The following is a 26,043-nucleotide window of genomic DNA, read 5'->3' as shown; positions in this document are numbered from 1 at the left end:
GACATGCTACCATTCAGAACTCTCGATGTAACTTAATGAGACAACTTCAACGACATCCATTTATTGCAATATATATTTCATGTTATGACGCCAGTTATTCCCTTTATTTGAAAACGCAACTGAACCCTTGTAACAAAAGCTATGGTATTTTCGTTCTATTACAAAGAGTACTACCAGCATTCTGTACATAGGGCTACCTGTCCTTTGCGATACTTCCTACAGGGGCACAAGCGTAGTTGTGTAGGTGAAGAGCCGACGCAACTAAACAGCATTGGTACGGACTGAAGGAAACAAGACCAGTTGGTGTCGTCAAACGATGGAACGGTGATCGACTTCTGGTTAGTGAAACTGGTGCATGTCACTTGGGACCTGTAGACAGAGGCAAGTGAGAGTAATTTTGCCGTCAGAGAGACAGATGTGATACTTACATCTTAAAGGCATTTGCGTTATTGACGGCATGAAATAGCTCAGGTTCACACACCAGACCTACGAATCAGACTTCTACAGAACACATTTGAAACACACGATGTCTATACAGTTAAGAATTCTCTGTTCCCTCGTTTAAACGTCGCACTATAAAGAGAGCTGAAAACAAGCACACTGCCCCCAAATAAACAGAGAATGACAGTGAGAGGTAAGGCCACATCAACTCCATTTGCTGTTTAATGTGGTCCAACTGACCTAGAATATTGTTGCCAGAACAAAATAAAATTACCTCATTAAGTCAAGTGGCTTATGTGACGCATGCATATTTCTCAAGCACATGGCTTGGTCAAGTGTCACCATCAAACAGGGTGGGAAGGTTTTAGTGAAGCACAAGGTAGTCAAGTGTGAAAGGGAAGCTGTACTTGGTGACTTGCTGCAGAACAAATACTCTATGTCTAAGGCTTGCGTCAAGGAAGTAAAGGTTTGTCACATCCCCAAATTCACAGATCATGTTGATTCTGTCCCTTTGGATGCCCCCCTCCCCGTATAGCCCTGTAGTGACTATGGTGCGACTGTTTTGTTTGCGTTGAAGAAAGTGATCAAATGTCGATGTCTCGGATGGCAGCCAGAAACAGCTTTGAGGTGCTGACAACTTCAAAAAAGAGAATTTACATGGGTGGTTCTTTCCTTGTTTTTACAAGACGACCGATCCTATGACAGCCTACAGTTGGCATGTGAAACAACAAATCAAGATGACGTGGCCAAATGCACAAGTAGTCTGTATTGATGAGTACAAGAAGTACCTATTGCTATTTTAGTTTAGGCAGGTAGGCATTGAATAGAAGCAGTTGAATAAAATAAGTCCGTTGCTGCAAGAAATAAACGCCTCGCCAATAAACGACACATCGTTATGAAGACTAAAAGCAATCATCGTGATGTTCAAATAAGAAAATAAGTATTTTCTCATCCAGAAAACAATAGATAGCCAACTGCTTCCACCAGTGTTTCTGTCACACACACACACACACACACACACACACACACACACACACACCGCACACACGCACGCACACACACACCACACACACGCACACACACACACACCACACACGCATGCACACACACACACACACACACACACACACACACACACACACACACACACACACACACACACACACACACACACACCATTGGTGACTTTAATCAGTTAGGGGTCATCCATTCTTGGGCATTTTCAAGAGCATACTACAAAGCATACGCTAAGCGGGGAGGATAGCACTTGCTGTATACTTTTGTAAAAGTTTGTAGATGCACGGCCTGTTATTGACTGAAGGTGAACAAAACTACCAGTTCTTTACAAACTCATATTAAACATTTTAACAGTACTAACTACTGTACCCTATTTCTACTCCTAGAGGGCCTTCTTGAATATCCTGGTTTCTAGCTACCACATCCGGGTGTATTAGTGCATACGTTTTGTATGCTTGTGAGAATGCCAAAATAAGATGGACGACCCTTTAGAGTACCCGCAATCTTTATAGTTAGCAGAATTTTGCTTAACTAAATTGTGCTGAGACAAAATGATAGACAAACAGACACACAGACTGGCAAAGTACTATAATCATTGAAGAGCATGCATGTCAAGGGTTACTTACATAGACAAAGGTGCCTCGTCAACGACAAATCAAATGAGGCCAATACACTAACCCCATTCTCTGGAGACTATGACCCATTCACTATGCTGTTCGAAAGCACGTGGATTGACAAGCTACTACTACTGTATGTGAGCATTTAATATCATACCATTCTCCTGGCATACGTCTCTGCATGATTGTCCTTTTCTCGAAATGTATGTGTCAAGTACAGATTCGGGAGGCCAACGATGTTCGGGATCACAAAAATCCTACACACATAATAATGCATTTGCGGACGCTACACAAACATGCTTTGTCGTGCAGTACTTGGTTCCCTACGTATGTTGAAATCCTTTCCAAGAAGCCCATGTGAGTAAATTCATATGGCAGATACGGATCGGCCTATGGAATAAAATTACAAAAATTGAATCTAAACATTTGCTGCACCCAATGAACCAACAAATCACAATGCACACACACACACACACACACACACACACACACACACACACACACACACACACACACACACACACACACACAAATGGACAAATGCCTAGCCCAATGACGTCAACCTTAAGGTTAGTTGCGGAGATAGCTCCCCCTGCTTCTAGATACAGGGTCTCCATGCGCTATGTGGAGGCTTAGGGCCAGAGTCATCCAGGGGCACTGACTATGGCACAGCTTTGGGACTGGACACCAAGGCCCACACGTACTCGCCTGCTGCATGATGTTTGGCCCAAGCCAGCAGTCATGTCCACCCCAGTCAATGACCAGGTATTCATTTATACTCCTGAGTCGAGAGAAGCAATTGTGTGTAAGTTTCTTGCTTAAGGAAATTATGCCATAGTTCTCCGAACCTGCAACCCTGCAATGTCCCGAATGTTTTCATTCTCCAAATGCACTCTAACCAACTGAGCAATTGCACCACACACACACACACACACACACACGCGCGCGCACGCGCATACTCACGTGCACATACACACACGTGCACATACACACACGTGCACATACACACACACACACGCACATACACACACACACGCACATACACACACGCGCGTGCACACACACACATTGTGCACATACACACACGCGCGCACACACACACACACACACACACACACACACACACAGACAGACAGACAAACAGACAGACAGAAGCAGACATAAGTAGTTGGGTTTTGTTGTGTGGCCCATTGTGGGCTTTCGGACTGGTATTTGGACAATTAGACTGTAATGGTGCTGATGTATGAAAATATATGTATTGACAGACAGACACAGACAGACACCACACACACACACACACACACACACACACACACACACACACAGTCATGATAACCAAAGAAACAGCAATACATACAACAACAAACATGCAGTCGATTACCCTCGTGTTCAACATCTCTTCCATCGCTCGTTTGACCGCTTTCGTATCACTCACATCGACTGTATAAACGTGAGGCTTACCGATAAATACTTCGGCATACGGATGTTGTGACGTCAACTACACAGAAATGGTAGCCTACAGCAATACACCAGACACACACACATTGTTGAGACATTACAGCACGAAGTGTCGGCTTCTGCTTGAAAAACTTGGTATTCTCCCGATTATGCGGAGGATCAAACTAAATCAGAACCACTAGTCACTAATTAATTTATGTATTTATTTATTAACAACAAGTATTAACAATAATTAATTAACAATTAATTAATTAAGAAATCAAGAGTAGAACCTTGGGGTTTAGGAAAAAGCAGCCATTTGCTATCGCTTCCAGTGGAGCCGGTCCTTCGTATGGAAACCCGAGACCAACAAACACCTAAATATTCACATCAGTTTACAAAGCGTCGTCGTGCCTTGGACTCCAGCAGTGTGTGCAAAATTAGTCAGGTATTGGTTTTCATACAAAACATACCTTAGTGTCATAGAGAAGGTTCTGAATACCATTTCTATCTAACACACCGTGGTTTATGACGTAGTCTGGAATAAGGGAAGGATCCAATGAAGCACTCTACAACAATCACACTCACATACGTAATCACGTAGACATAATAAACGAACACCAAGTTACCTTAGTGGTTCCAACTGTTGCATGAATTTCAGCATACTGATTGATGATGTCGAGAAAAGCACGACTATCCTATACGTACAATGCAAAGGTATATAAGTATGTGATAAGGTTTTCGCTAGAGGCAGCAATGCCAGTGTAATGAAACATTTGGTCCACCATCTAAAGTCCCCTGGACCAGATTGGCTGGCCCATTCTAGAGCATGAAATAACAGCCAGCCATCAACCAATGGTCGAGCAAACGACGCCCTTGGCCGACCAATTGAGGAGACTGCATGGCCATTTGACATGATATTGATGACTTTTAATTTTCCACGGAAAACCTATCATCATCAGGGGGGCCTTCCACACAATGTGAAAATAGTAACACTCTCTACATGCACAATCTACTCTGTAAGACAGTCACTCCTAACAGTAAATAAAACATGAACACTCAAAAGAGTTTCCACCATCAGAGTACAAGCACATGTACACAGACAAACACCTATGGTCTGTTTGTGTTTGACTTTTAACACAGGAAGAGCTAATGTAGCTGTGGTACATTGTAGCAGGCGTGCTACAGTATTTATGGTACCAGTAGGTTTTTATCGTTCTTGTGTTGTGTATACCTTAGCAGATCTTGAAATCCTTATTTCAGGGTCAGCATTCTGTTTGGGCGTACAGAACAGTCCAAGCCCATTATGTTGCCTCTTGGCCCATTTGGTCCAGCTGACTATTCTCAACTAAACAGGCATCTAGACCACCAAACTCATTTCTACGTTACTGGGACGTTGTGAAGTCAAATGTAGCGTAAAATTTTCGTCAATCACTCACGTAATAATGAATACTGTATTTCTTCAATTCCACTCCACCCTCATTTAAACGCCACAGCTGAGAGCACAGTTCGCACCATAACTATTGAGACTGTTCCAGTTTCGTACAGTCTTGCCGAAATTCGTGTAAATTTAGAATAAGGCTACAAACTAACACACCAAATAGCAAGAAACACATGCCATGCATACAAAAGCATCTATTCTGAGTCATTACGCAGCTGAGTTAGATCGTTGTCATCAGCTAGATGTCTAAGATTGGAAAGCTGTCTGCGCCACCGCCATGACAGCTGACAGAACACAATCTTCAGCACACCTTACAATTGTATCGTAACTCTCGTCGTATTTGGGTTCTTGTAGACAGTAAACCAACATCTGTTGTTACGACTAGCAAAACAAAACTAAACGTGTGAGGACGCATTAGCACCAGCGGTGTAATGGATTTAGTGAGAACCTCAACTCAACTCTGTATCAATCCATCCTACATGAGAGTTTGTTTGAAACTGCAAATGCTTTCTATCCCAATGGTTGGAAGCTAGAACAGGACAATGCACCAGCTGACAAGTCTAGAGGAACGAAAGATTGATTTTCAGCTAGCAGAAACGTTCACATTATTGACTGGTCTGTCAACTCACCGGACCTGATGCCAATGGAAAATTTATGGAGTTGGATGAAACGCGAAGTATACAAGAAGCGACCAAAGAACAATACAGAACTGGAAGCCGGGATACTAAACGTGTGGGAGGGTCTTAGGCAATCGATATCCAAAACTATTTTACACATTTACGATAGCTGTCTAGATCAATGTATTGCAAACGTTGGAGGTCGCACTAAAATATTGACAGCGCAAACTTTTGTCATTGGTCTCACTCTTGCACAGTTTCTAGACATTGCTATTGAATAACAGACAAATCTAGAAAATCATCTCTCCTACTCTGAAAGCAAACGAATGTTTTCGCAGACAGCTGCTAGAAAAAGTTGGCGCCATGTGTGACACGCTCCCGCCGAAAGAGTCTCAATAATTATGACATGAACTGTATATAAGTGCCACCCTTGAATAAATGCCACATTTCATCTATTGCTCAAAGCTTGAAGGAAAAATCACACACCGTCTTTGGATGCATCTGAGAGGCAGACGTTGCTTTAGACTACTGGGCTACTGTTTCACCACTGGTCTCAAAGTGTAAAATGTGTACCAGTATCCTAGGTGTTGTTCTCTTGAAAATGTATCAAACCTACAACGTGTACACTCGTAATGCACAGCTAGATTAAAGAAACACTCCGGAGAACTCCGCAGCTTTAGTGCGCAGCCGAAATAGTGAGGTCTGGTGATCGAGGAAGTTCGTGGAAAGTGTTGCTGCGTACTGATGAGTGCTTCGTAAACTGTCAGAACGCGGTCGACAACAGCATCCATTCCCTTTAACGGCAAATAATCTCACAAAACGCCAATTCTCTCGATTGTTGCCAGATGGAATCACATCACACAAAAAGATCAGTTTGTACACAGTCTGACAGTAGCACGACGGTTTCCACCATTCTTCGAGCGACGGAAACAACAGAGAGACCATTTCCGGGAACGTGATTATATCAGTAAAGCCCACATGATCTGATGGCGTGCAAAAACGCTTCATTTGGAAGACGAAACTCTTGAAATGGCCCCGTCAGTGTTTATTTCTTAACGTTCTTAATGGACATCTGTTGGGTTTGCTCTGAGATAGCGCCCAGATACCCAACTTGGTTAGTATAGATTTCCCATTAGCTAGCAAAGGCAGAGCCAGCAGCTAGTGCATATCTCCGGAATGCTCCTTTAGGAGTCTTTAAAAATAAACGCTGCCCTTGAATAAATGCTGACCTTGTTTGAACGCTGCAGTTGAAGTCGAGGCTAATAGATAAACACTGCAGCCTTTCATTAAAGAAATACGGTATACAAACCTGCAGCTTGTAAAGCATTAGACACAGAACAATATCAGTCATAACCAGCCGGCGACTACGATCCGTTCTTGGGCTAAAAGCCTGTTATACAATCATTCAGCAAGACTCCATGAGTACAACACGCTATACAAAGCATTCTTCAGCAAGCGCGTACTTCTTGTGCAAGGCATTCTATAACACGTATACTCCGCGTGTAAGGCATTACAAGAACAACGCCGCCATGCTTGCACACGTGATACACTAACAAACTGTACTCACGGATTATACATGTCTATTGGCATAGCTGAGAGACACAGAACAGAAATCATATCTCCCTGTAAACTTTTTACATTTAGGTGGACAATTTGACATGGAGGACACTTTGGGCCAAATGCCGACGAAATAGACTGTCCTTTGGGCTTTGGGATGGGAGACGATTTGTTCTGTTACACCGGCATTTTGCCCAATTGGGAAAGGCTGACTCGTGGCTGGTTAAGATAAAAATTGTCAAAATTTTCTGCATTGGTCACCTACACCAAGTTTACTCTGTCCACTGCTTCCAAATACAAGCCTCAGGGCTTGAATTACATAGTGGAATGCAATAAGCTTGTTTGTGTACCAGGGCTAACAATATCAGTCTAAATAGTTAATGTTGTCATTTGACAAGTTTCCAAAAATTTTTAGGTCATCAAAATTTAGTCTAGGATCTCATGTCGATATCAATCATGGGGTTTAGTATTACCACCATTTAGTTTACAAAAATTAGGATTATTGATGTTGGGATTTCTGAGCATGCAACGGTACATGGGAGTTTTAGCTGCGTAGATTTGACAGCTACTAGGACTGTCCAGCGAGGGTGTTAGCCGATTTGATTTGATTAGCAAGCTATTGCCATCATTTCTTAAAACTCTTTTTCTATTTGGCATTCTAAAATTCAGTGCAGCGCAAGCATCCAGCGCAGTATTCTGTACTCCACAATGGCATGCAACCAAAGTATCCAATGCCAATGGAAACAACGTGTTGCAGAGTTACTGACTGTAGAAATCTTTGAGGGGGCATGGAAGACAATAGTGATCGCTAATTGACTTAGTGTGTGTACAGGATTTACCATTGTCTGCACTTCTTCACGTGCTCTCTTAAACTTCATGCCTTTACGCTGTTGGAATCCTGAGATGCAGCAGTTGTTCTACGGATCGCGTTTGATATAGACATGCCTCTCGCACTCCCAGTTTCATTATCCGGGATATGACCAGTTTGTCAACTTACACTGCTGGTGTATTTACAATGTTAGTCGTCAGTTGTAAAATTTTAACTCGGCAAATGGCGACTTGATGACCTATTTTTCGAGCCCTGGACTGTACTACATATCGTACTTGCAGAGAGGAATATAATGCCCGGACACTGGACATTGTCCCGTCAAAACAAGGCCATATATTGTGTTGTCCGTACATTGGTTACTCGAACGGTCACACCCAAATGGCATGATCCAGACACTCATAAGTCAGACTATGTGCACTATAAAGCCTGGTTCACAATATTGACGCCGACGTCGACGCTGGAATAGAAATGAATCCTATTCCAGCGTCGATGTCGGCGTCAACATCAAAGGATGCCGCCGATGTCGAGGAGGTTTCTTTGAAGTTTGGCGCTCAGCTGAGCGTCGGCATCATATTGTGAACCAGGCTTCAGAGAGTATGTTTTCTTGTGGTACATCTACTATCTTTCTATCCCTGGTAGAGTGAGTAATGAGGTACAGGTCACACCAGGTGTGCTCATTAAAGCATGTTACAACAATTTATCTTAAGTGGTTCCAGTTGATGATCAGTTGATCTGGCAGGATAATTGAATAATAACCATTTCTATTTGGCTAATATGTCCTTGATTTGCAAAAAGTGTTATCTTTTAGTTTCCTTTGTAGAAAGGGCTTAAATAATTTACTAATCAGATGCCAGACCTGGTGGTTTCTAACGATTCGAGATCACGAAGGACCAAAAATCAGCAGAGATATTACAGATTTTCAAAGTTCACACTCATTCGGTCATAGACAGTAAGCTTTTGTGCGAAGTGGTGAGGCAGGTTACTGAGACACTAGTTGCCATAAAATACAATTTTCCACCTAGAATGCACATAGCACGGCACCAAATATGAGGACATGAATTGGTAGAAACATCGTCCCCAAGACAGTAATCAAACATCCTGATTTGTGAATGTTTTCTTTCTTGTCATTGTCAAACTTGTTGAAGCCATAGCAGTAACTGCTGTTTCTTCAAAAATTCCAGTCGTTCTAGAAAGATTCTAAACGGTTTCTTTCAAGAAGCCCCCTTGGCAAACTATTCTGTCAGCACACTAAGTAACTATGCAGAAAAGGTGACTACCAATTTAGTATGCCTTGATAATAAATGAAAGAGCAACTAGGTTGGTGTGACACCAAAACTTCTTTGTCATATAATTGCCTTTCTTGACACCGGTGACCCAAACATGGCAAAGAAAACCTAATGTTCAAACTTCTGAGCAAGATAGTGAAGACTAGAATGTTGATGGTAATGTAGAGGTTAGAGAAGCTATAGAAGCTCTTGCTGTTCGTTTTGCCAAACCATTAGAAAGCATAGGGGTTAATTAATATTCTTGCTCTTCATGTTGAGGAGGTAGTGCCTTATGCTAGAAAATATCTGCACATCAGCAAGGTGTGCTATGAGCCTGTGTGGTACATACTTCACACCTGTCCAGACATATAATAGTAGTCTTCCCTTTACTACCACACATGTTGAAAAGATGTTTTCGTCGCTGAAACTGATCAAGACAGACCGGCGCACCAACATGAGCAACACCACCTTGTCTGACCTTATGGAAGTATACCATGAAGGACCATCACTTCAATACTTTCACGCTGAAGCCACTATTCAGCTGTTGTGGGAACAATGCAAGACCGACTGCTGTCCTAATCAAGGTTGCAGAAAGCAATACAGAGCAAGGAAAACTGGAGAGTAGACCCAAGACGATAGCACTAGCTGCTTTAGTTTAGATGACTGGGAAGTACGTGTGGCATAATCCTCTAAGACCGCGTCTACAAACAGTTTGTCAGAAGGTCTGACTGAATAAGATTTTGCACATGGTTGTGCTAGGTTTGCCTGTTAATGTTCTGCTATTGTCTTATAATTACAGTGCACTTTCAAGTTTGCCTTTTGAGGTTCCATAATTTTTTTCACTTTATTGTAATGCAATAAAAGATTGCCTTGCAGGTATGTTGTCTTAAAGTTGTTCTGGTTATTGTCATGCTTTGTATATATGTCAAATACTAGAAATAAAGTGTTGTTTGTGGTCTCAAAATTTATAGAATGGGTGTGGTCTAAATGGGCGTGCATTTGGCAAACCTTTGTCCGGACAAAAAAATTTCCTTATATTCTGCTCTGTACTTGTGTGTGTGTGTGTGTGTGTGTGTGTGTGTGTGTGTGTGTGTGTGTGTGTGTGTGTGTGTGTGTGTGTGTGTGTGTGTGTGTGTGTGTGTGTGTGTGTGTGTTCATGTGCGTGCACATCATACCCAAAGTCCAAAGTAGTACCTTCCACATGTCGAGTTCTTTTCCATATACCAAAGCCTGCCTTTTCTTTACTCTTTTATCCATACTCGTCATTTTGTGATCCACAATGAAACCAAGAAAAGAGTTATCGGGAGAGTGAGCTACACACAAATAAACGAACTCAACTCAACATGCACCATCAAACGTCACCATTAGTCTTACGAAACATTGTCCAAAACTGACGAGGATTGAAATTCCAGTTTCCCCAAACTGTTCCCCATTCTCCATGCTCACCCGGTCGTTTATAGCTGGCAAGATTGAACTCGGGCTCTGTGCCAAATGAGTCTAAAACCCGAAATCGACACCTACGAATAATATATATATATATATATATATATATATATATATATACACACGTAAATACAACAAATGACCAACAAACACAAAGCTATTAGACAATGCTCTCCACAAGTACTAGACTGTCGATGAAGCATTCCAAAAACATACCGTACTGCTTCTAACATTTCTTCGAGACTAAGACTTTATGAGGCTTTAAAAATATTAATTTTTCATATTTTTTAAAATCACAATTTTTCAAGGTTTGATGCACGATATTAGTCATTTTTGATTTAATTATTTGTTTAATTAATCATTCTACCAAAGTGATTTAATTCTCTAAACGGTTCAGTGATGCTCAGCACAATACTGCAGCAAAAGATTTTTGGCAGTTGACTCTCTACACAAGCAGTACATCGCATGGGAAGTTGTACTGGCATTTTGCATTGAAAGCAAAAGTCGTAGCTGAGAAGACAAGTCCCTTTTGTGTCAAGCTGGCTCAAGTCAGCTCAGCGCCACAGCATCGCGTAAACATGGACGATGCTGGCTAACGGCCAGTCGTGCGTGGTATTCAACAAGACAGCGAGATCAGGGCAAAGATGTTGTATACCTTGTTGATTTGTGGGGCAAAGACAGCATACAGGTCCAAATACAAGGACGCACAAGAAACAGAGAAGTGTATGAGAAGTTAGCAGCAAAACGTCAGCAGCTTGCAGCAAATTCATGATCAAGGAAAGGCTTCACAAGCATTTCTACTGTACACATGATCATACATTCAGTGTGCGATATTAATTAACGGTCGATCATCAGACACTTGTCCAACCAATCATGGTCATGTCCAGCCGCACTTACCAAAAGGTCAGCACATATGTCCAGGCATGCAGCAAGGGTGGCCATTTGGATGTCTAATAACGCAGACGATTGTGTTTCTTGTTCGAGTATATGACATGACTACAGTTGTGACTCTCATGGGTTGGCATAGTCTAAATGTTGCGTAACGCTACAAGCAGAAAATGTAACATGTTGACAGTGCTGAAGTGAGTTTCTTGTTGTGCAGCGTCTCTGCCTTGTTGCACACACAAAGTTTACCATTACTTTTATGAAAATATGCACGCATACTTTATATTCATAAAATATTTAGATTTATAATACATTAAAAGAATCATTAATACTACAGTGTGTAAAACAACGGCTAAACATCTGACGTTTACTGGTCATTTATCTGGCCTTTATGATTTCGCCGGACATTTTTGTCCGGTGGGGTAGTGTCAGGTGTCGAAGAACTTATGTGCAACTCAGAGTCTTTGAGAGAGATCAACGGCCCTGGTGCAACCCAAACGTACAACCCGCATCCTTGCACATCCCAGTGTCATATCCACAATCGCTGTTTCTGGAGGTCGTGCAAGCAGACAGCAACATGGCATATCAGGTATACAAGTGTCAGGCATCACATCCCGTATATGCATGCCTACACATCAACAACATATGCTGAGGCTACGAGGGTTACGTACGGCTCTGACCTGGTACTGAATGGCTGGCTCTGAGCTGGTACTGATGGCTAGCTCTGGAATGCAACAAATGCAGCATTCAGCTACGTGCCATACGTTTGAGTCACACCGTGTCTTTAGGAAACTCACTGACACTTGCGTGCAGCGTTATCTGTAGTGCACTGGTGTGCAGCGGTTGCAGGATCCTAAAGGTGATTACGTTGACAGGATAGCACAAAGTCACTCAACTATAGGTAGACTTCCATTAGCATAGCATAGGGTTCATTGAAAGATTGCATGTTCCAACGTCTACATATGCCACAGATGAAGAGGGGATGATGATGCCAAAACTGACTGGGTAATAAACAGTATTCACTATTATAACAATTAGCTATTGAATTGTCCAACAAGACGTTTTTAATTAACGTCCGACAAATTTTAAATTGACAAGACATTGTGCCCAGTAGTCAGTCAATGGCTTTAGCACTGATATTACTATGTCATTGCAGCAGTCAAACAAGAATGTCTGATAACTTTTCGTGAAAGTCCGGTTAACCACGAGTCCATCCTGCACTGACATAGCTCGCAACAAGACACACCCACTAACTGAGCTGGCTCAACTCGGCTCAGTTTGGAACTAAGCTTGAGAGAGAAAGGTAAAAATCTCCCAGTAAGGTGGCTAACCCTATCAACCAGTGGCATTGCAATGCAGATTCAAACTAATATAGCACACACGACCACGCATAAACTATGCACACCCTATTGAATCAACACAGGCTCACAACAGTGACATTACTTACTTAAATTGAATGAAGTTTGCACCAACGGCTTTCTTGAATTGACGCAATCCAACAATGTCAATAAATATTATATCAAACTGGTCAGACGAACTGTGATCCGGACATGGAGCAACTTTAGAACGCCGAAAATACCTAAAATAAAACAAAGTTATACCAAACTAGGTGAGCAACCCATTCTTCAACAGAAAAGATTATTTCACTTAGTTCTCTGTTGGCAAATGTTTATAAAAGTAAAAATATTTAGCAAACGCTTTTGAATATACGAAATGTCTGTACAGCATTCCTTGGAATGACAGGAAGTGTTTGTTGAAAATCGTTTGCAAGAAGAACAGTACCACTCCCAAAATGTTCCTGTTTTGCAATGTCTCTGAGAGTTCAATCCAAAGCCACATTATAATAATACCAAACATAAACCGAATGTGGTGGATAAATCTCTTTAACTGATGATGCTATCAAACATCAAGACTGCTCTGTTTCAGGTACATGCCAAGTTTCATGAATATATGCAATGTCAACGTCTGTATGATGTGTACAAATGTAACAACATTATAAGATGACAAAACAGCTCAACTAGCTGAGTGCTATAATAAAAGAGTATTATTTAAACACCTCCAATGCAGCAAAAATTGCCTCAAAGTCATCCTGAAATGGTGACGTGAAAATCGTCAAGCATTCTAACCATTAATAAGATGGTCACATCGTTGACCAAGTTTGACCTCCATCGGGGCTTTAGTGTGGCCACGATTACCCGACATATGCAAAGTCAACTATTTTATATACTGTAAATCCACAAATTTTCGTATGCATTTTATTTTCGTATTGTTCGTAACTCCTAAATGTACTAAATTAAAGTGTATACTAAAATTTTTCTTAAATGACAAATTGATATTACTAATAGCAATTAGCAATGTTGATGATGTACCACAACACAATATCTAACTAAACAATACACTGGTTCTAAACTAAATCTAACTAAACAATACACCTTTTCTGCTAGTTCTACCATTTCCTCGGGCCGTTGCTTCGACACTCGTAACTCTTTTCGATACGCATTGCGAATCGATTGAACGGTTGACATTGTGATCTAACAATTTCTCCAGACGAGTGCATGCCTTCATCAGTCCACATTCTTCCGCAACTCGGGCAATGGTAAGCCTAGTCTTAGAGTCGTAGACGTGATACTGCCCTCTTTTTCTCTACTTAGTTGGCGAGTTATCTTGATCCAGAGCTTCCTCTACACCGTCGTTCACAGCTATGATGTCGTTTTGATAAATCCCGGATGTCGCTCGATTTGGGTTGAGTAGCCATGATCTATTAGGTAGTGGTACTTGTTCTTTTTTATCTTTCGACATCAGCCACACATGGATACCACTTTGCTTTAGCTTAGAACTCATAAATGACGAGCGACGCGACGATCATGTGGAATGAAACAGTTACTGTGCTAGCATGCGCTAAGATTGTCAGTAAAAGCCCGTACGAAAATAAGATGCGCACGAAAGTCTTCTGGTCAAATGTACGAAATTAGATGTGTACAAAAATTTGTGGATTTACAGTATACAGATAAGCACTGAGAAACAGGAAACTAGTAGTGTAGTGCCAAACAAACAGACAAAAAACAAAAAAACAGATTACTGGAATCAGAAACTAGCCTCTCCATACAGACAGACAGACAGACACACACACCAGTGATCGAGATAACATTTTGCTTGACACCAGACATATGGCCGATCAAAACAGACATTGATCGACCATCGGCAGCCTCTGGCTAGACACAAACATTCTTAAATAACCAGCAATATGCAGTGATTGGTTCCTGCCTTTTACTTGACAGCTCCTGCCGTAGGTTCATCACGGCTTCTTAATTACTTTACATTGATTGCTTTGAGCATGCTCCACAATCTTATGGTTGATGGGGCCTTTAATCCAGGCTTTAGAAAAGTTTTGATAGTGTCCTCACATCTGTGGCAAACGTCACACCAAACAGTCGACAAAACGTGAAGCTTGTTCACCTAACTTGCTCTGCAGCAAAGACATGGCTGGTGCTCCTTCTCAAAGGTACCTTGCCACTTGAAAAATGTTTCTCTTGACACTTGCCGATTTGCCATGCGAGAAATTACAGAGCTTGAGGCTGTTGACAACAGTAAAAAAATCACTGTACCACTGGGATGAAGTGCTCATCTCAATAACCGGTACTTCAATGGCCGGCCGCAATGGTCTGCCAGTACAGGTTCGATGGGCCCTCCAGGCTAGCTGGTTGGCATTTGGCTAATGGCTGACTGTTATCCCATCACTGCACACACAGACACACACAGACACACACACACACACACAGACAGACACACACACACACACACACACACACACACACACACACACACACACAGACAGACACACACAACACACACACACACACACACACACACACACACACACACACACGCATGCATGCACGCGCACACACACACGCATGCATGCACGCGCGCGCACACACACACACACACACACACACACACACACACACACACACAACAATTCACAAAAATTAGCACAACAGCAAAACATTGAATACAACAAAAACCAGAACCAAAAAAAGATGACCACATCTACCTTTGAATGTGGTCCACTTCATATAACACTCTCAATTTGTGCCCCATAATGTACAAAGATGCAATAAGGTCTGCCCATTGAACCAGCTCTCCTAATGGACCACCATGGAAGGCAGTCTCAGCAATCTGAAACCCAGCTTTCTGAGATATCAATCCAAGATATAAATAAATCTACACACAAAAGTAACAAACAATATAGTCTTATTACAACAAATTACAATTTTGAAACCCCAATAAATCAGTAGCATTGACCTGCTCTTATACCCCGTTCACAGTTGCACCTATACCAAGGCCAGTGCATGCTGGGCTGGGTTGGCTTGATCTATTTCATTGCACTGTGCTGGGATAGCCTCATCAAACTTGCCACACTGGCTCAACTCAGTGAAAGGAAGTCTAGCAGCGTTAAGGTCGCTCATGCGAATTAAACTGTGACACGATCAGGGTTCTCGTTAGAGATTCTCGGGAGCATGGCGGGATGGGCAAGTCCACAACGCATGGAGTCTACTCTTTACAGTCGGACATGCACAATGAAGCCGACCTCACGTGAGGTAAACTTTGCGTGGTAGCTACTGTGTGTAACATACGTTCAAGTGCCCTAGCAAGGAAATCAACTTTGATCGCCAGTAAGCCATTCCTAGCGATGTTCATAGATTGCACATGCACAAGTTTCGTAGACAAAACTACAGAAAGTCTGTCTACTGTCTATTCCACCGTAAGTGTCAACTCCGAAGTGAGTAATGAAGTAGAGGTCCCACCAGGTGTGCTCATTAGAGCACTAGGAGCTGCTCCAGTTGGACCATGTTACACCAATTATCTTAACTGGTTACAGTTGCTGATCCGTTGGTCTTACAAGATAATTGGATAATAACTTTGCTCCACCCATTTGTCTTTGATATGCAAAAGTATTATCCTTCCGTTTCGTTTATAGGAAAGGCTTAGATTATTTGATAAACAGAAATGCCAGCCCTAGCGGTTTCTAACGATACCGAGATCATCGCGGAAGTCCAAAAACAGCGGAGATATTGATGATTTTCAAAGTTCACACTTATGGGGAACAGACAGTAGTCAGGCGTTACTTGACATGGACCACTATTGTTGCTTCGCATAAAGCCATGACTAGTCTAGAGTAGATTCTAGATGCTACTTCCTGGGGAAGAGATGTGCTTTCCGGGTCATGGCAACGGCATCCGGGACTACGATCAGAGGCAGTGCATCAACAACTGCAATCAACACTTGTGTGTACGTTTGGAATGAGGGTATCATTCTGCGTTATTTTGGAAGAGCCCAGATTTGTGGCTATTTTCACCATTACTAAGTAATATGTTATTGTGTTTCAGTACAGTAATTCCCCTCTTGGACGACCACCTCTAAGTTTCCATCAAAGCGGTCTCTCAAAAGAGGTGATCTCATCAGGGGCTTGTCTCATCAGCATTGAAACATTATTCAAGTCATACCCCTCAAGAATTGGCAGCAATCTTTGGCGCCAATCAGCTACAACGGTAGGGATCACATCTGCCGCTTTGCCTGAAAGGCACGCCAATCAAACATTGTGTCGCTTCATTCAACGATCCAACCATTCGTTAGAGCCAGAAAAGGAACTGTGACCCAACTGCTCAGTATACATTAGGGCTCATTCTTGGATAATGCGGCCACTTAATTAACTTATCGGAATGTTGTTTGCCCGCGCCGAAGTAAACCACTCCCAACAACTTTCTAACCTTGCTGTACTTCTTCATCTCTGCTCGACTTCCGGTTTCCCATTGCTCTCTAATGCTCTTTTTGTTCCTTACAATTCCTTGAATTTGTGTCTTACTTACGCCAAGATCTTCTTCAGCAATTGAGCAACACGAATGGCCTTCTTTTATCATGTCCAGCACAGCTATCCTTTTCATGAATGGCTAGGATCTTGCATTTTCGAGACGACATTCGACTACTTCCGTAAGCACATGTGCTGGTTGATCATGACGACAGTCCTTTCGTTGTACATACCCGGAGGTATCTGTGCAGTGGCGGAAACAGGCATTTTGAGTGGTCGTTCAAAGCGGGGACGCGTGACAACTTTGAGGGTACTTTGGCGGTTGCTGGTCGCGTTAGAGGAGTGGTCGCTTAAGAGAGTTACATGCAATACAAATTTCGTCGGTGCCAAGCCAAACTGGTCGTAAACAAAAGGTGGTCGCTTACAAGGGTGGTCATCCAAGAGGGGAACTACTGCAGTAAGGAATTCTGAAACATTTCTTTGCTGTAAGACTTTGGACTCCTACTAGTATCTACCGTTTCTGAGCCTGGCGTACTCCTGCTGGAGTATGGCACAGTGCCACACTGCCACGCTGTAGTGAATTAGAGTGTGACATGATCAAACATGAAATTGCGTATCTCATTGATTTGCGAGAAAAATATAGTGCATAAGTCCAAATTGAAGAAAACAACTAGCCTATGAAATCTTCTCTTGCACCGAACAGCTTTTCTAGACATCACGCATATTTCAGCATTCGATTGTTTGAGAAGAAACAGAGCGACTAGTGACTGATCTGAGATCAAGGTAGTGCAAATGTTTTTACAGGACACACCACCAAATATATTTAGCACTAGAAAACACACCCACCCAGGGTTTCCCCAGAAAATAAAAGGAGTACTGCATGTAATGTAATTAGTTAGTCTGTAAAGTGATTCTGGGGGTGGTACCTGATAAAAAGTTGAGCTAAATAAATGGCAATCAGCAATACTCAGAGTTACTCAATAATTGCAGAGTTACTCAATAATAAGATGAGTGTCCAGCTGTGCATGTCATATAACCATTCCTACCAAGAGCTACAGCAGCAATAACGTCTAGGCGACATCCTACACATTTTTCTAACATAAATACATCTTTCCTTTTGCCTGTACAAATGACAAAATGGACAGACCATCTAGCATCGTGGCCTAGGAAAACACCTGTCACCAGATCGGCTAGTACACTTTCTGAGAGTGCTATGTGAACAGAGGCTGGCTCAATATGGCTCTATTAGTGTAAACAAGTGATTAATTATGAGGTAACGCAATGCCTAGGCTAGTTCACTTTCTGAGAGTGCTGTGTGAACAGAGATTGGCTCAATATGGCTTTATTAGTGTAAACAAGTGAGTAATTATGAGGTAACGCAATGCCTCCGCTAATGCACTTTCTGAGAGTGCTATGTGAACAGAGGCTGGCTCAATATGGCTTTTAATGTAAACAAGTGATTAATTATGAGGTAAGGCAATGCCTTAAAGCTCAAATTCAGGCAAGGTACTTGTATATCTGGGTCTTTATGAAATAGACCCATGTGCTATATGCTCGTCAAATGGCTACCATGCCTGCTACACCTGTTTCCTGCAGCTTCATCTTGGAAGTGATGGAGTCCAACATATCTGTCAAATAGCTTGCAACTTTAGACGTGATTTGGTCACTTGCCGAACAGGTTCTCTGAGATTTTGTGTGGTCCCACCCAAGAATAGGAGTGTAGGTATATGTGACAATGTGTCAATTAACTTAATTAATTTGCCAGTGCAAAAAACGAGCTACTCAGCTTGTAGTTCATAAATATAGTGATGTGAGTGACTCATTCTGAGCACAGACCTCGTCTAAACAAAACTATATACCTTTGGGTCTATATCTATATTCAAAAAAATTCTGCTCAATTAGCTGTAGCTTGAACCGAATAGGAATCTAATCAATTGATAATGTAAAGCTAACGACTAGTCTCACGTAGTCAGACCCCTTTCCACTGCGTTATCCTTCCACGCGAAATGGGGTCTGGTGAACAGCCTTTGATGTCGGCTATCTAAAGACTAGATTTTGTTTCTTAAATGCTTCACTAAAGACCAGACTGGTATGCACTCAGTGTAATCCTATCTCATTAGCTTCTCTTGTTTTGTAGAGAACAACTCAAAGACTACAGCTCGAGTCGTTGCTGTTTGTGAAATTTGAATGTCTATAGCAACAATTAATAAACGCGGCCGTGGGAACATTTGACATTGACAGGCTTCCATTTCCTAGGCAATCTGTCATGATCGACGTCGTACGTAGTGTTGTGCGCTTGTGTCACAACGAAGACTGAATGCGAACGTACTTGATGTAAAGCAATGCACAAAACACATGAGTGAAAGACGACTCATCATGTTTCGATGACGTCATGCAGCTCCAAGCCCTTCAATTCCAGGACCAAATATCGCTCACTCTGGACTGTCCGCGGTCGCTTTAGACGTCAAAACAGCAAACAGCATCGAGTACGTTCGCATTCAGTCGCCATTGTGACACAAGCGCACAACGCTAGACGTACGAGGTCGAGCCTGCCGACGTCAATGTTCCCACAGCCACATTTAATTGCTGCTGTAGACATATGCAGATTCCACACACAGCAACGAATCTAGCTGTAGTCTTCGAGTTGTTCTCTACAAAACAAGAGAAGCTAATGAGATAGGATTGCACTGCATGCATACCAGTCTGGTCTTTAGTGAAGCATTTAAGACACCAAATCTGGTCTTTAGATAGCCGATTTCTGGCTACGTCACACAGCGACATCAAAGGCTGTTCACCAGACCCCATTTCGCACGGAAGGATGACATGGCGGAAAGGAGTCTGGCTACACGAGACTAGCTATCGACAAGTGTCTTAGGTTCTTTATTTACACATCTACCATTACAATCTTGAAAGAGCTTGTTGTTGAACGACAAAGTGCTTTGTCGATCATCTTCTTGTTGCACGTGACCCGGAAATGGGTGGAAACCAGAGCATTATCGCACTATCATGATGGCATCCAAAACTCGGAAAGTGAAAGTAGCCATGAAGAGGTGTCGGACACCGCCGACAACGTGGATCGCGCATCTATCATTATTATAGCTACTGGCCACAAAGTCCAGACCGATTTTCGGGTCACGTGCAACAAGGAAAAGATCGAGAAATCGCTTTGTCGCTCAACAGCAAGCTATCTCAAACTGGTAAATGTGTGGATAAAGGCACGATTTCAAGTTTGCGTGGGTGTGTCTGCACATGCACGTGAATTCGTGAGCGGGCACCTTTAAATCTCTACTGTGCCTGTGTGTCTCTCTGTATAGCAATGTCTTCCTACAAGACTGCTACACAGGGCAGGTGGAGTAAGGTGGTCCAGATGGGCCATTCAATGGCCTACCCAACTCTTGAAAATGGAACTTCCACCAACAGGCGTTTGGCGAGAACTTCTAGAGATATCGGTTCAAGTGATTAAATAAATTAGCTATTTCTTATGTTCACTGTGGGCGGGGGCGAGGCCACATAAGACCTGGCCGACTCAACATCTGGAGTGCTCTGCTGGCCCTGCCAGTGCAAGCACACACCACTGGATCCCCGAGTCTGCATCAACATTACCTACAATTGACCAATTTGTGACAATGTATTTGTGGCAATAGGACCTCCTCAAAATAAATGAAGTAAAAGTTAGGGAAACAGAGTCAAATTACCTGAAGATAAGAGGTAGCTAGCCTACTGTAGATATGTGGGTAGGTAGCCGTACCATATCGTCCACTTCCTTATGATATTTGTACTAATAGAGATTCTCGGCTACGACAGGTATCCTTCTAGTTTAGATCATTTAATGCCCCCAAAACTCTCAACATAAATAACCATTGTACTACTCCCTGTTCTAGTGAAGACAACAAGATGAATTGAAGGTAAGCATACCCATAACATTGCATGCAAAATGTGCATAAATTTTTGTCCTCAAATATCACAAAAACACAACTATGTATGTTCTAACCTCCTTGACAGGTCTATTCTGTAGATTATGTTTAGGGTTGGTTGTTAATATGTTGGCTGACTTTTGCCAGTCCGGCCACATGTGAGTAATCCTCGTCCTAATCCACGCCAATTTCTCATCCTTCAGCAATGTCAATAGAGCTTGAAGGTCAGTGTTGACTATCGTTCTCTATACAAATGACACAACTGTGTAGTAAACACACAATGATACATGGAAGGAAGGGCTATGTCCTGACTTCTCGACTTGTCTGCTTTGGCACATGTACCTTCTTAGGTTTCTGTTGCAAACGAGATGCCAAGTGAGGACAGAAATCTTCTACCTGGAATTTGCAATAAACCAGCAGATGAGTATACAGTATTTAACAAGACTTTCAATACGACTTTGATTAGCAGTTTATAAGCAGCACGCACGTGCGCGCGCGCGTGTGTGTGTGTGTGTGTGTGTGTGTGTGTGTGTGTGTGTGTCTGTGTCAGTGTGTGTGTGTGTCTGTGTCAGTGTGTCTGTGTCAGTGTGTGTTTGTGTGTCGTCTGTCTGTCTACCTCGTGCAGTGAAATATAATACAAGAAACCAACCTCACTGAGGTAAATTTGAAATGAACATTCAGAGCCATTCACTCCATTCTCTGCATAGCATTGATCAGACTTCCAAAAGTTTCTCATCCACTGAAAAACATAACAATTCACCTTATTACAGCCAATCCATACATTTCAAGAACAATCTTACTGCACATGCAACAGAACTTTTGATTCTGTACCAGAAATTACATAAAAGTGAGTCCACTGTATTATTAATTGTGGCAATTTACCACCAAACTCAAACAGTTCATTTTAGTACTTCGATGCAGCGGCATTGCGTGGGCGCAAAAAGTGGTGGGGCTGACTCGCTGCTGAGACTTCGGCTCCAGTCTTTGATATTAAAAAATTGAAAATGCCCTCGAAAAGTGGTGTGGCTTAAGCCCCCTCTAGCCCCTATTACGTGACGCCACTGCTTCAATGGCTGGTAGTGTGTTGCTCTACACAGTTTCCAGATCAAATTCTCAAGTAGTCACATCAACTTTGCACTATGTTGGATCAACTGTGCTGATAGTCACTTCAAGATGCATCTTGTTTATTAATTTAATATGTTAGTAGTCATATCAAATTGGCATTCTGTCACTTCAAATTAATCAGTACTCAAATGGCATTATCTAATTAAACCAAATTTGTTGTTCATAACATATGAAAAATTCATTCTCAGTCACTTCAAAGTCATGAAACATTAATTTAAACTTACACAGAAGTCACTTTGCATATATTTCATATTCACAGCAATAAGTGGCTCAACTCTGCTAATTCTCACCTTGTAGCACCCTAGCTTCGTCTGCGCCAATCAGTGTCCAGTATTTGCTTACAATAAGTGACATACTCCACTTCTGCTACATATTGACTGGTCAATAAATCAGGCCTTATAACTGCCTGGGGCTACTGGTTTATCAAGACCTAAATTGTTTGTACAATGATATCAACGCCTCAGCTGGGTGCTACAAGGCGGTTATAGACCTTCTGGCAAATGTATAAACAAATACACTCTGAAGCCCTGGTGTCAACTTGTGGGCGGAGCGGGGTGGGTGTATTTCGTTTATACACTCGCCAGAAGGTCTATAACCTATACTTAGATGTCCATTAACAACAAATGCCCTCCCCATACCTGTCATATGTACAGTACATGGCCATCTTAGGTGAGAATGAGTTGTGTATTGTCATAATTAAACCACTTATTGTGGTGATAATAAAATGTATGCAAACTTACTTCTGTAAAAGTTTAAAATTCACATCTTATAAATTTGAAGTGATCGAGAATTAATTTGTTCTGATATATGAATATATATATATATATATATATATACTGACACCTTCAGCTCTTCCAAAACTCTACCAGACAAGCTATACGAACTCTACCCATAATGCAGAAGAGAATAAAGAAATACACCCCCTTAGTGGCAGAAATTCAGCAAACACCACGCCCACCAGGTTCTTCCCACGTGTACGGTATACAATAACTGCATGACGTTCTTATAAAATCATACTACAGTATCCTAGATACATAGCCCAAAAGTAAACCAACCTTCATCTTGCCCTCGCAGTGAGGAAATCTATCCGAAAATGGTCCCAAGCAAGACCCTACAACAAGACGTTACTGTTGCCCACGTAGAGCTAGCTCTACAGTTTTACTTGCCGCACCGTCGTTTTGTTTACTCTTCTGACTCTCAACTTCCTTTACTCTCTCACTCTCCTTTACTCTCTCACTCTCCTTTACTCTCTCACTCTCCTTTACTTTCTCATTTTGGCTGACGTCAGTCGTCATATGACTCGGGACGACAACAGACTTGGCACGCTGCAACGTGTCAACGTGCCCTCCGTGCACCTTCGCTTTCTCTCTCTCCAAAAGTCGTAATCTCGTAAGCAGCAGTGTGACGTTTGCTGCCAACTCAGCTTGTACGTCTGTTAGACACGTACGCGCGGTCTGCCACACATTTGCGGATATCAGCTGGTTGCGAACTTACCTTTCAAGCCCTGCATGCTTTCCACGAGCCACAGAAGGCGTCCAGCCACCTGCTCATCTCTTAGTGATACCCTCTCTCCTTGCAAACTATCAATTCTCCGTATCAACTGGCGTTCGAGGTCGGCTGGCTCGTTAGAGGTAATGAAAGGAAGATTCGCAGCGTAGTGATTGGTCGCCATGAAGCCGAATGCAACAAGAACGACAGATGAGAACATCCATAAGACCAGAAATCGGTTTCGAGTCATATACTTCCGGAACTTCATCTCCGGGCGGCAACGGTGAGTCGATTTTCCTCATTCAGAAACTTTGTACGGGAATAAAGGTAGAACAACGTCTAGTCCCGGATGTTTAGTTTTGGACTAGGCCTACAGCAATGACCGAAGTTGTTGTCGCTTACAAGCTTTTGCTAGACCTCGCCAACTCTCATCCAGATCTTGGTTTTACGGTCAACCAGCTATTGAGAGCAGCTGTTTGGGCTTCCGTTTGCTTGATTTTGTGTGGCCTGTTCTTGGGACCCCTTGGAATTTTGGTGGGTGGAATTGCAGGCTCCTGTGTAGCGTACGCCAAGTCTAAATCATTCAAGCCTCTGTGGATGATATTAAGACACATGAGTGAGTCTGAGAAGAAGGCACTAGGTGAGAAAATGATCAGAATATGCAAGGAGAGAGGGATCGATGTTGCCACTGCTTCAACTTCTCTGCTGTCAATTGAAATTGGAAGGCAACTGCTCAGAGACGTGTTACAACACGTGAACAAGAGATAAGATGAAAAAATTAGAGAAACTTGTATGGGTTATTGTACAAGAAGAGAGTAACAAATGGATGTGTTTGATAGTGTATGTTTACGAGATATGAGTGAAACGTGATGTCTGGCGTATTCAGCCTTTTAGGGCATGTTTAGATCATTAGTATATATCATATGAATGTGTAACTTAAAGATGACATACAAATGATGTATCTAGGTTGTCAATACACATGGTGTAGCTACCTTGTATGGTATGATCGCTAGTTTTGTATGATACAACAAATACTGATCTGGCAGCTATTGTATACTCACAGAACAAGCCATGGCTGTGAAGCTGTGAATCGTGTACCCTTTAATTGATACACATAAAATCATATATATATGGGTTTGTTTTGTATTCCCAGTGATGAATTAGATAGCTAGACAAATGGCAGCCTCACTGCTTGTGCCAACACTCATCGAAGCATGATTCCACGACTTGTGGCAAGAAGTTCAGATACAAATTAGGTCCACTGGATCATCACAACAGATTAGTATTGTATACAGTAAGTTTGATTCATTAACTAAATGGTGTCGCTTGAATATGAAGATGGTGAGCAGTATCGATTGACGTCTGTACGGAAGTAATCCGAGACCGATGCTACATATGTCGAGCAGAGATAGCTAAACTTGAAGTTCTATTCAAGTCTCTAACATTTCTCAACATAAGACCAGGTTCGATTTAAATACTGTACGATCGGTGTCTATTGGTTTGCTATAGAGTTTTGGGCATACAGATTTCTGGGAAGGATGGACAGACCATCTGGTTCTACTAGAGTGTGTTGAAGCATTGGCTGAGCAAACAGCAAGTCAAAACTTGATCTATAGCCGCCACAAGGTGAACTTCGTAACTACTGTAATTGATTGATTAATTTTTAAGTAACAATTGTAGAAATAAGTTGCAATTCTTAGCATTGCAATAGTGGCAGTCATTTCATAACCAGCTTGCACATAGCTGCCCTTTGAGTGTTTGTTCATTCCATTTCAAGTAGAGCAGTAACTTATGCTGACCCAAAAGTACATATCAGTGATAGGTGTGGTGTGGTGGAACACCATCAGGGAAGTGGCATTACCATCAATATGGTGATAGCATCACAATGTGACATAACACATTCTATTACCTATTTACCTTCTAAAGTGACCAAAAACAATTTACATTAAAATAGGTTTTTTTTGGTATTATAAAAGGGTGGTTACACATGGAAGAACACCCACATGCTGCCTGAGGGCACATTAGGTAAAACTAACTCACTTCACTCATTTGTAATAACACTAGGAAATTGACGTTTTACCCTGATATTGATGAAGGTGTAGTTACACATGGATGGACACCCACATGTGGCCTATGGGCAAATTAGGTAAAACTACCT

At 42.1% G+C, this 26,043-nt stretch overlaps 1 protein-coding gene across 2 annotated transcripts; it reads right to left on the bottom strand.

Moving 5' to 3' along the window:
• Nucleotides 1-14: 14 nt before the first annotated feature.
• Nucleotides 15-24,177, bottom strand: LOC134193827 (alpha-1,6-mannosylglycoprotein 6-beta-N-acetylglucosaminyltransferase A-like). 2 transcript variants are annotated; one of them, XM_062662669.1, is made up of 19 exons: nt 23,892-24,177; nt 23,560-23,829; nt 23,453-23,508; nt 21,922-22,011; nt 21,585-21,668; nt 21,350-21,517; nt 15,604-15,773; nt 12,997-13,128; nt 10,596-10,738; nt 10,416-10,534; nt 4,142-4,210; nt 3,986-4,081; nt 3,806-3,889; nt 3,635-3,697; nt 3,457-3,573; nt 2,391-2,465; nt 2,233-2,332; nt 429-486; nt 15-369 (listed from the first exon to the last, which is right to left on the bottom strand). In XM_062662669.1, exons 1-19 carry the CDS (start codon nt 24,151-24,153, stop codon nt 171-173), a joined length of 2,355 nt encoding a protein of 784 aa, XP_062518653.1. In that variant the 5' UTR covers nt 24,154-24,177; the 3' UTR covers nt 15-170. The 2 variants fall into 2 exon arrangements, with proteins under 2 accessions (XP_062518653.1, XP_062518655.1); XM_062662671.1 differs by having other exon boundaries at nt 23,569-23,829.
• Between the last annotated feature and the right edge of the window lie 1,866 nt (nt 24,178-26,043).

This window comes from Corticium candelabrum, chromosome 18 (genome assembly GCF_963422355.1).
Source record: "Corticium candelabrum chromosome 18, ooCorCand1.1, whole genome shotgun sequence".
NCBI lineage: Eukaryota > Metazoa > Porifera > Homoscleromorpha > Homosclerophorida > Plakinidae > Corticium > Corticium candelabrum.
Note: the sequence above shows the minus strand (reverse complement) of the source record. Positions and strands in the feature narration are given on the sequence as shown.